Genomic DNA, 12,302 nt, shown 5'->3' on the forward strand with positions numbered 1-12,302 from the left:
CAGGCACCTTATATGGACCACCAATCAGCACCTGCCAAATATCCTAAGCCCCCGATTCCTAAGTACCTAAGTACCTAAGTGCCTAATCATGTGCCTTATATGAAACCACCAATCAGCATGTGCCGAGTACCCTAAGCCCCATCCCTTCCCATTCCTCCCCTCAAAAGGCATGCTCACCTCTGCAGGTGTGCTCTCTTTCCTTTGTGAGGCAGCCCAGCAGGGTCCTTCTCCTCTAATAGAGCCTGTAGTCTTGGTTTTCGGCCCTCTGTCTCATCTTTCACTGGGTACCAGTGATGAACACATTTGGAGAGAGAAGACAGAAGACAGGAACTGCCTGCTAGTCAATGAGGAGTTTTCAGAATCTGCAAACCAGTGAGCCTTCTATAGAGACTTGGTCCCAGAGAGAACTTGACAATTAAATTGGAATCATCTCTTTGTACATCACCCTCAAGCCCATTCGCTCTGAGTCCCCTAGGGCAGGACCCCATCTTTCTCCTCTGCGTCCCCATCACCAGCACTGGGCGCTGCACGCAGAAAAAATCAGCAGCTTAACCCTGTGTCACTGAAGAAAGGAGGATATGCAAAACTAGCAGTTACTTAAAAGCTTATTCTGTACTAAAATGTGTTCCTTTTTCTTTATACGGTACAAGAGGCCTATTGCTAGTATTATTTTCAGTTACCATGTAACCTTCTTATGATACAAAAAAAAAAAAAGAAGCTATTTTTTATATGGGATTTTTTTTAATTGTCCCTAATGGATGACAATTCTACAGTGCCAAGCAATAGCGGCCTGGCACCAACCAAGCCTTGAGAGAAAAAAAAAACAAAACCCAAAGTTATTGAGCCTACCAAAGTGTTAACTAACTTCTACCATCTTTGGGGGACATTGTGGTTTTTAAGTCACAGGTCCTTCCTCTTATAGCATTCGCCCCAATTCCTTTCATCTTGATTTGCAAGTTAAGGGCACACATCGTCTGCACAAATGGTCTATCCGGGTCCTATTTTGCAGGATGTTTTCCCACAGCCAGGATGAGGATAGTGATGTGGCTTTCAGCTGCCTTTGTCACTCTTTTCCTTTTCCTCCCAAAAGCGCTTTTGTGCAAGGCCTGCCGGATGTCACAGAAACGCAACCTGGGCAAAATGTGTGTCGCTTCTTTACGGTCCAGGTCTCTGAGCCCAGAGAGGATATAATAAACCCGCCCTGGTGCTCGGCCAGCATCTCCCAGCCAGTTAGAAAAACAAGGCAGAGGGCACAGGATTTGACACCCACCTTGGCAGCGGCTGCACCCAGAGGGCATGCCATCTGATTCTCTCACAGGTGCAGACTGCTGGTCTCCAGCTAAAGAAAACAACGGGCCACAGCATCCTCTCTGTTTCCACCACACAGGGCTGCTGCCTTGTAGGTCTGGCACGGGGCAAAAACACATCTATGAACAACATGCCACAAACCAGCATGTGCCTTCTGTTGAAACTTGCCCTAATGAGGATTAGACTCTTAAACCAAAATGGTTTCAATTTGTGTGAGACCTAAGTGGACGGACAGAACACATGAGTTCAATTCAACCTTGCAAAAAACTCAAAGCCATTTCTAAAACGGCTCTTTGCCACGTTGACCTGTGTTAGGAAAGAGGGCTATGATTCTCGGTAGCCAAACAAGTGGGCCGAGACCACATGCACAGCTGAGAGAGGCTAATGAGAGGAGAAAAGAATGAGAAAAACAAAAGCCTCTGACTATAAACATTCTATGTCAGTTCTCCATGGATAAGAAACGTCAGTCTGGCCTACATTCAGTTTAAACCTACTTCAGGTTTAGTTCACGAGAGCTTGAAAAAAAAAAAAAAAGGCTGCAAAGTTATGTGAGCTGTTTTTATAGGCGGGGAGCTAGGGACTATCTGCCCTTTATGAAAAGTAGTGCATCTCAACGAATGGGCCTATTTTAAATTACAAAATTTTTACTAAATGTGGCTTTATTATTGTGTTTGTTACTCTCAGTCCCCATAGGAAAAAAAATGCTCTGCAATATAAATGTAAAGCAGATACACATTCCACTCTGAGGAAAAAAGATCTACATATACTAGCTATCTTGTAAAAATAGAGAAAGGATATAACCAGCTCTGCTTCACACCTTTAATGATACATACGGTTACCTAGATTACCTCATTTCTTCTTCTGCCTGGCCTTATTTTGACTTGTCCCATGCATGTCCATCCATCTAGTTAGCCTCTTTCTCAGGAGAAGGGAAAAAGCATGCCATGGACCTGGTTGCTGTCCTCCCTAATTTGTCTGTTAGGCTTAAGCTTCAGCCCAAATGCAGGCAATGAGAAAGCCTTGGGCAACACTGGGAAAAGAAGTAACTAAGAGAAATGCTGCCATTTATTGAATGTTTCCCAATTGCCAGACACTGTTTTATAGTGTTTAATTCATTAAATCCTCACAACAAGTCTAGGAGGTGACTGAGACTGCTATTCCTATTTTACAGATGAGGAAACTGAGTCAAGAGATATGATGAGCCAAAACCGGTGTGGCTCAGTGGATAGAGCATTGGCCTGTGGACTGAAAGGGCCCAGGTTCCAATCCAGTCAAGGGCATGTACCTTAGTTGCAGACACATCCCCAGTAGGATGTGTGCAAGAGGCAGCTGATCAATGATTCTTTTCATTGATGTTTCTAACTCACTATCCCCTCTCTCTTCCTCTCTGAAAAAAAATCTATCTATCTCTCTATCTATCTATCTATCTATCTATCTATCTATCTATATAAAAGAAATATGATGAAACTTGCCCAAGGCTACCAAGCTGTTAAGTGGCTGAGTCAGGATTCAAGTCTGACTCTTAAGCTCAGCCTCTTTGTCACCATGTTGCACTGTATGGGAGCCCCCACAGTAAGCAAGATCATTCGTGTGATGGATTTTTACACAGACGTCACATAGGTGAGGATCACTGCTCAGTACAGTGATGAGTGTTCCTTCTTGGAGTTGCACTTCCCCCAGTTTGATATCTGCTGAGGCCTCATCTATGAAAATCTCTTTCATGTTCCAATATCATCTTTCCCTTATGCCACCTTCCAAGGAGCCAGAATCTTTGAAAATCATAGATGGACATGCCTCATCACATGCTTTCTGATTAATGACTCCATGTCTCCTGTCAAACTCATCTCTCAGCTAAATTGTGTAGGCTCCGAAGTATCAACAGTCCTCTTAATACTTTTTCTCCTTCCTCATAAGTGATAATTATGTCTCCCAAAAGAAATAAGCAAAGACTTGATTCAATGAAAGTGGTTGGTGAGAATCCAACCTTCAAATTCTTAATTAACAGTATTCTCGATTACTCATTTATTCTTTTGGCCAAAGGTGAATTCAGATTAATAAGGTATGATTCCTTTCTTCTGGGAGCTCAGAGACTCATGAAGAAAAAAATAGATATGAACAGGCAAAATACAAACAGGCAAAGCTCATATGGTATGAAATTTCACGTATAACCAAAGGGTGGCGGGAGCAAGGCGGTGACTTGGGGAATTGGGAAGAACTTACACAGGAGGCGACTTTTGATGTGGGTTGAAAAGATAAGTAGTAGAAGAGGGTGGAGACTCTCCAGGCAGAAAGATAGGCAGTGAAGATCAGGACATTTCAGAGCAAGGTGTGCTCAGGGAGGGATGCTAAATGCTGGTAGACAGAATATAGGGGGGTGGAGTAACCTGGATAGGTAAGAGCTAAAGCTAGAAAGAAAGATTGGGGCAAAGCAAGGAGTTTAGCTAGTATCATCCTATAGGCAGGGGATGAGCCAACAGAAGACTGTGCAAGGAAGTGAGATCACAGTTGTATTTTTAGGAAGAAAACTGGTAATTCTGCAAGAGATGCATTAGAGTGGGGAGGCGCACATTCCCTTCTCATTAGCCCTCTAGAGCTAGGCACGTTTTTATTATATTTTTCCTGCTGCTTGCTGCTGTTATTATTATTAGTTGAAATGTATCAAGCACTTGTTATATGCCTGGCACTGAGCTAAGGTCTTTATATGAATCACCTGGATGATGTCTGGAGATGTCCCCTACATTTCTACTAAGAAGTCATTTCTGCTGTTATGTGAGGAGAGGTCTCCATGGCAAACTTCTCATTTGATAAAGACAAAAGGACCTGTGTTATTTTGCCATCTTGAGGACATAGCTCATAAAATAATATTTCCTATTTATACATTTGTTCAACTGAGCATTCTGCAGAAATGGGGTGAATCTTGGCATGGTGCAGAACCAGCTGTGCTCTTCAGGAGACAGCACCAAGGAAGGTTGCACTTCAGGGGCAACAACCCTTCAGTTGTCCCAGAAGAAATGTTCTCTGCCCTTTGGCCCTCCCGGTTTCACTCTCCTTCCAACAGTTATGAATTGGATGTCAGCATGTACCTGAAAATGCCCTGTGACTCACTGAATAGCCTTCTTCAGTGACACAATAATTTTATGGCTATTAAACATGTTTTCATGTAAATTTGGGCAAAAAAAATCCGTGAGGAAATTTGGGAAATAGAGAAAATAAGTTTCTGTAGGGTTAATTTTTGTTTTATGCAACTTCCCTTTGCTGGGTGCAATGCAGATGGAAAAATGATGATGTAGCAACAAGCTGTAGAAGCAGTTTGCCCACTCAGATGGGCCCTGATTTGAATGATACACCCATCTGGTTCCCCATAGCTGGCCCTAGAGTTCTTACACCTGGCTTCACACAAGCACAGAAGGTGAAGCGTGAGTCAATTAATAACGTGTGTGATTGACTCAGAGCTGATTCTACCCCTGAGACCACCCCTGGCCTGCAAACTCCCAGGAGGCTCCCTTCTTCCTCTTATAGATCAAACCATGCAGTTTGCCAGAAGCCAGGCAACAAGGGAGGATGGAACAGTCGGAGTCAATTAGTCACAGATTGTGCATTTCAAAAGTTGGAGCAAGATACTCAAAATTTGATGAGCTTTTCTTCATTTTTAAAATCTCTAAAGTCTTAGCAACAAAATTAGTAATACTTGGAACCCCTAAATGCATCTGAAATTTTCACTTTGGTGTCAAAGATAAAATTTTCAAATTAAATCAATTTTTAGATTAGTCCAGTTTCGGATGAAGAGAGGATCCTAAGGCCTTAGGTCACTAGGGTCCTACTGAGGCAAGAAAGCTAGCATAGGGAACAAAAGCCTCAGGCTCTACCTCTCCCCTTCCTTTCTAAGTTAGAACTCTGTGGGTATGATGTGTGGCCAGACACCTGTCTCCCCACACCTCCATTGTCCCTCTCCCAATTTCCTGGGATAAGAAACAGTTAAGAGAATCAAAATTAGTCTCAGCTGACATACATGGCAGTTCTGAAACCTCTAAGCCCTCCAGATCATCATACTATCATATGGAGAAGAGGGACTGAGATGAGCTGCACTGACAATCACCCCTCGCCTCCCACCCCTGGCATCAGAGACCAGGAACCACCTCCATTCCCTCCCCTTCACCATAGTTCATAAAAACCTCCTCTGTGTGATTCACTGTCTGATTTTGCCCACACTTCCTTCTTAAGTGTATAGTGTCACTTTAATAAATCTGCTGTTTTGCTAAACCTCTCTGTCTCGCTCTTGAATTCTTTCCTGTGCAGTGACAAGAACCTGGACACAACCACTGGGTTGAGGACTCCCTTGGCCTCCCCATGAGCATCACTATGACTGTCTTACCATCAACACTTTAAACATTTTCCATATCTTATCCCTTCATCTCACCATGGACCTAGCTCTCTAAACAGAGAGTAGTAGGGCCCTTTCAGGACAAAGTTCTTGCTGCTCCCTCTTTATTGCAGTTTTCTTCTCCATAAATGCCCAGAACCCCACACTCAACTTCTGCCCTCATGCCCACCTGGCAATTACATCAGTAATTTCCTGTTCATTTTTGGAAAGAGGCTAGGTAGAAATACACATACATATATGTATATCTTGCCTGTTGGTTTTGGTATTTAGGAATATGGCTCCACACGATTTTTAAAGAGTTGATCGGTTCACTAAAATTAAACAGTTCATGGCTGCTTGGACTACTCTACTTATTCTTGGAACATTTTAACTTTAGCATTCTTTAAAGTTAAAAGAAGGAGTTTCTAAAGGTGACATTTAGGTATTAGAAACCAATAACAAGGGCATTATTCCTGAGTAAAGGAGCCTTGCTGACAATTATAGGTAATCTTGTCAGGCTGATGCTAAATGGAATGAAATAAAGGAATCAAAGACATTCAGAGCCAGAGGGAGGTAAGCAGTATAAAACATTACTTTTAAGAAAAGAGACCCAGATAAATAAAATGACTCAATAATCAGCAACATACACATTCATTGTCCTCTATCATTCTTTCTGCCCTGTTCTCTCAATTAGCTGGGCACATAGCATCCTGGATCCAGACCCGTATTTTCCGGCATATAGGACAACTTTTGAAATGAAAAAAAGTCAACCAAAAATCGGGGGCAAAAGACCAAAATTGCACAAAAATTACCTGCAGATCTTGACGGCAAAGTAGGTCTTTTCTTTAAAGTGGGGGGTAGTATTATACAGCGAATATAGGCCCAAACCTATGTTTTAACTATAAAATTAGGGGGTCGTCTTATACGCCGGAAAATACGGTACATGTTCCAGCCTCCCTTGCAGCTAAAGATGGCCAGTGCAGCTTAGTTTTATTTAGTCAATGGGATATAAACAATAGGTTGTGTTTGACTGTCTGGGAAAAGTCTTTCTCCCCTTTCCTTTTCCTGATGTCTGAAATACTGACTTGATAGGTAAAGATGATTAGTGATCTTGGACCATGAGATGGAAGCCATGTGCTCAAGGATGATACAGCAACAACGCAGAAAAACTTTGGGTTCCTGCCACAGGAAGTTCTAGACTGACTGCATTTGAGACCTGTATATGCAAGAGAAGTAGATGTGTATCTTCGTTTAGGCTACTGTTGTCTTTAATTTTGGGGTCACTCTCAGCCTCACCTAGTCTAAACTGCAATAGTTTCCAGTAGTTTAGAATAGTTTTAACTGATTAGCCTGGCTTGATGGAAGCAGAGTGGGATGGGTGATGGACAAGGCCTGATTCTAAGTTTAGAAGAGAAAAATGTTTTAAATACTTAATGTCAAAGGATCTAAAACACTGATTCACAAGCAACTGCATCAGAAGTACCCTGGGAGAGGGTCCCCTAAATCCAGAGTCCTGGGTCCTTTTCCTGGAGATTTTGATTTAATGGGTATTCTATGGGTCCCAAGAACTTGTATAATGTAAAAAACGTTTCCCATGTAATCTTTACACACAGACACATTTGGAATTATTTGCTCTACAATTGTTCTCTACTGGAAAGCTGAATCAGAACCACCGGAAAAATAAATATTTTCTCCCTCAAACATAAATATTTTCAGGTTTGCCGTATGTCAGAAAAAACCTACAGTGACATAATTGTTATATGGCTAGTGTTTTATTTTAATGTATTTATATCACCTTTTCTGTGGGAAGTTTAGTCATTTCCAATGTTCATTACTACACTTGAATGAATCATGAGTACATTTGTGCCAAAAAGAACACCGTCAAAGCCCAGGAAAAGTACACTTTCTAAAGATTCCAGGGCCTTCTACACCAGAGGCTGCATTTTTCAGTCCAGGGGAAAAAAAATCTGCAAGATCAGCAGATCCAATCAAACAGCTGTCAGCTGAAGTTAGCCTTCAGGCACTTGGGCACTCGAGCCGGTTCTGGCAGCAAAGGTGACGACGGCACGGGAAAGTGTAACCAGAAGACGGATTGTGGCAGGCGTGAGACTTTCCCCACAGTTATGGGCAGAGAGGGATTAGACTAAGCAGCGTATCCCTACCAACGTAATCCTTTTACAAGATCCGCCCTCACGTTGATGCGTGCCGGCTGCTTGGGAGCTCAGCTCTCCCACCTTCTCTGGGGAAACGAGGGGAAAGCCCTGCAGCACGAGGAAGCCCAGCAGTCACCAGGCGCTCTACAAATCTCAGCAGAACCAAAGACCCATTCGGACACAATATTTGGAAAAAACAAAACAAAACACAAAACAAAGAATATCAAAGATCTAATTCCAATGGAGTCACCAGCCAACTCGGTCTGCGTAAGTCACCTCGCTTTTTCAGTTTTTAACTTTCTCCTGTGTAGAATCAAGGGGTTGAGTTGACAAACTATAGAAATCTCTTTTATCTTATAGGAAACTATTATATATCAGTGGGTAAAAGTAAAAGCTTCCCTCTATCAATTATGTATTTGCTTTTATTTTTAAAAGATAAAGATCCTAGCCGAAGTCGGTTTGGCTCAGTGGATGGAGCATCAGCCTGCTGACTGAAAGGTTCGAGGTTCGATTCTGGTCAAGGACATATACCTTGGTTGCGGACATATCCCCAGTAGGATATGTGCAAGAGGCAGCTGATCGATGATTCTCTCTCATCAATGTTTCAAACTCTCTATCCCTCTCTCTTAATCTCTGTAAAAAATCAATGAAATATATATATTTTTTAAAAAAGATAAAGATCCTAAATCCCAATATAAAATCATCAGACATACATGTAACTGTATGTATACAGGCATGCACACACTCTTCAGAACTTGAACTTCTGAAAATTCTTTCTTAGTCGCCTAATCCCCATGAGAGCTCTGATGGCATCCTGTGATCCCTGCTAAAAGGTTCCATCATGCAAATATTTAGGCTAGGACTTTTAACATCCACGAATGTTTATTTCACTTTCCCAAGTAACCTCATCCAGAAGACGCAAAGCATACTGCATCCAGGCCCCTATTGACAGAAAACCCATGGGCTTTCATTAATAACTAGAGGTCTGGTGCACAAAATTGGTACACAGGTGAGGTCCTTAGGCCTAGCTGGTGATCAGTGCCAATTGGGACCTTTTGGCTGCCAGCTGGGGCCTGCCAGACAGGGAAAGGGACCATAGGAGATTGACTGGCTACAGAAGGTTGGCTGTGGGAGCACACTGACCACTATGGGGCAGCTTCTGGTGGTCAGTGCATGTCATAGCAACCAGTCGTTCTGGTTGTTCCAGCCTTTTGTTCACTTAGACCAGGAGTCCTCAAACTTTTTAAAGTGGGGGCCAGATCACGGTCCCTCAGAGAGCTGGAGGGCCGGACTATATGAACTACTAATTCCTACTGTAACACCTCGGCTGCGCTCACTGCCCAAAAAACCTGGCGGGCCGGATCAGACTCCTCTGCGGGCCGCATGTGGCCCGCGGGCCCTAGTTTAAAGACGCCTGACTTAGACTTTTATAAATAAATAAAGATAGATGGATAGATAGATAGATAGATAGATAGATAGATAGATAGGGAGTCTCTGACTCCATGCTTACTGATGGTCTCCTGGGTTAATCAGAACTGTGACCAGAATAAGATGAAACTCCTTAATTGGTTTTGTTATTATAAGATGGTCTTGACTCTGTCATACTGCTCTTTCCATTTTTACCCTTTCCTTCCTCAGGTGCCACTCCAGCAATGAAATCCTCACTTCCTGAACCTTCCATGTAGCCCTGCTATATAATGTGGCTTTGACACAAAAGGTTCAAAAAGAAATGAGAACTCTCAGAAGTCCCAGGAAAAATGTGTAGGTCATAGAGCTTCAATGGATTGAGTGCCAGTGGAATTTAAAGAAATGGAGAGAGAGAGAAAAAAAAGCCATACTTACTTCATCCACATGCCCAACAGCTCCATAAATCCTCGCCATCTGTCCAATGAGGTAGGGGAATCTCTCACCAATCTCCCTCAGCATTGGAAGGAAACTGCTCAAAGCCACCGGTTCATAACCTGCGATCTCTATGAGGATGTTTAGGATGACGTCACTATGGGTTGAGTCCTTCAAATGCCCAATTAAGAAAGGAATACACTTCTGAACCACCTGCAAAAAAGAAAGGAGAAGGGGGAACAAAGAGAAACAAGGAAGACAATTAATTAAATCAGATTCAGTCTAACATATTTTTTGGATTAAATCTGAACTCAGCACATTCTGAGGTTATTACCCTTGTTGGAACTAAAGCAAATCTCCCAAGTCTGAAATTTTAAATTTGCAATAAAATTACAGAGACTTCAGTTTCTTTTCCTTTTAATCTGTGCTGTGCTATTAAAGAGTAAAGTTTACAAGCACTTAGATGCCACTGTTCATAAATCAAGTTTTGATGTGTTAGGTCCTCATCAGAAGTGTTATATTTTCCTTCAAACCACCATGAGAGCTATAATCTAAAAGACAAAGTATGTAAGAGATTCTTGATGACTTTAATCAAAGCCTTCAATTTGGAGAAATAGGATTTAGAAACGTTTAAATGCATTTTCATTGATTTTTAGAAAGAGAGAAAGAGGGAGAGATAGAAACATCTATGAGAGCTGCCTCTTGCACACCCACTACTGGAAATTAAGCCTAAAACTCAGGCATGTTCTCTGACAGGGAAACAAACCCGTGACCGCTTGGGGCATGTGTTTTTGCTCAACCACTGAGCCACACCAGCTGGGCTGGTTTGGAAACATTTAACAATAAAAATAAGAAAGCAGAAGAGAGGTCCCATGTTTTCTTCAATTTTCCATTTTGATTTAAAACATGTAGTAGATTAAAAAATTATGAAAGTAAAATAATTTCTACTATATTCCCAATAGCCTAATATTTTTTCTGTATTTTAATTCCTTTATGAATATAACGATGCAATATTTCATATTAAGGAAAATGTAAATTTTTGTGTGGAATAAAGTAACTATGTTAATACACAAACATATTGCATACTGATAACAAATTGTTTTGCCAGCTAAAATAAGATAATTACAAAGGACAACAACAATAAAACAACAATAGAAGTCAAAACTATTTGTTCATCCATCCTTCTACATACCTATTTCTTTTGTTTGTTGTTTGTTTGCCTTTTTGGTTTGTTACATGGTGTTTTTTTTTGTTTTGTTTTTTTATAAAAATATATTTGAAATGTAGCTTCTGTTATTAAAACGGAATCCAATGCACAATTCAATCTGCTGAATCACAATCCACCCCCTGCCTCCAACCTGCTTTTCCCACCTCTTAGCTACAAGTGTCCCTTCCTCTCTGTAAAAAGAAAATCAATAATATATTAATATATTTTATTGATTTTACATACAGAGGAATTGAGAGGGATAGAGAGTTAGAAACATTGATGAGAGAGAAACATCGACCAGCTGCCTCTTGCACACCCCTTACCGGGGATGTGCCCGCAACCAAGGTACATGCCCTTGACTGGAAAAGAAACTGGGACCTTACAGTCTGCAGGCTGATGCTCTATCCACTGAGCCAAACCAGTTTTGGCAATAAAATATATTTAAAAAAAATTTTTTTTAAGTTTTCTTGACTTGCTAACTTTTCTCTTGCATCTGGGATTTTACTCATGTGATTCATTTTGCCTGTAATTCTTATTGTCCCAACTTTGCTGGGCAACTCCCAGTCATTCGGAAGCCTCAGATTAGCTGTGAATTCCTTAAGAAGCCTTCCTCAAATTTCCTTCTCTCAGTCCAGTGTCGCTGCTGAAGCTCTGATCACACCCTAAATGGGTCTGAGCGGGTCCTTTTCACGCTTTTTCATTGCTGGTCTAGATGTCTGCTTTGCAGGCTGGACTAAAAGATCTACAAGGTCAAAAATCATTTCTATTTTGTACACCACTGTATGCCCAGTACCTAGCACAAAGCCTGTCTAGGAGGGTGAGTGGTAGGAACACACCAAAGAAAGGCAAGTCTAAATTATTGTGCAGGGTAACATTCGGATAATCACACCCTCCCATACACTCGAATAGTTAGTTGTGCATAATGTGTAAACATATATATTACCATGTGCCATATGCAGCATAACTAATAGAGTCATCAAAGAAGACAGTTGTGAGATAAGCAAAATAGTCCCACCTGTAAATTTAAACTTTACATCCATATCTAGGGCTTTGGAGGAGAGGACTGGGCTAGGTTCTGGGAACTGGCACAGAGCAATGAACAGTTCAGTAAACGCTGCCTGTGCATTGGGAGCGATTGTATGTCCTTCAGGGAGGCCACGAGGGATCCCTGGCATGCATGGCAGGGGTGTCGGCCAGCTGCTTTGGGTCAGGGCAGTGCACCTAACTCGAGGCTCTTAGGAATGGAAAATGCTTACACACTTCCTGTCCCATTCTATAGCGTTCCATTTCCCTGTCCCCACTGTTCATGTCCTATTCCCGGAACACCCCGGTCTCTGTGACATGTGCTCCCTGTCATGCCAATTTCACTTTAATTCCATCATACCCTCCAAGGCACACCAAGAGGATGTTATGTCTGTTGCTCCCATAAAGAAAA

At 41.8% G+C, this 12,302-nt stretch overlaps 1 protein-coding gene across 5 annotated transcripts in view; it reads right to left on the reverse strand.

Moving 5' to 3' along the window:
• Positions 1–12,302, reverse strand: part of VEPH1 (ventricular zone expressed PH domain containing 1) — a 191,430-nt gene that overhangs the window by 117,662 nt on the left and 61,466 nt on the right. For 4 of the 5 annotated variants that reach the window (XM_045583631.1, XM_045583630.1, XM_036446347.2 and 1 more), the window contains one exon: positions 9,664–9,873. In XM_045583631.1, the coding sequence (XP_045439587.1) occupies positions 9,664–9,873 (210 nt within the window). Of the gene's footprint in view, positions 1–9,663; positions 9,874–12,302 lie in introns of those variants that run through there. The other variant, XM_045583633.1, reaches the window with a different exon arrangement.

The sequence above is a fragment of the Pipistrellus kuhlii genome, unplaced genomic scaffold (genome assembly GCF_014108245.1).
Source record: "Pipistrellus kuhlii isolate mPipKuh1 unplaced genomic scaffold, mPipKuh1.p scaffold_m20_p_2, whole genome shotgun sequence".
NCBI classification, from domain to species: domain Eukaryota; kingdom Metazoa; phylum Chordata; class Mammalia; order Chiroptera; family Vespertilionidae; genus Pipistrellus; species Pipistrellus kuhlii.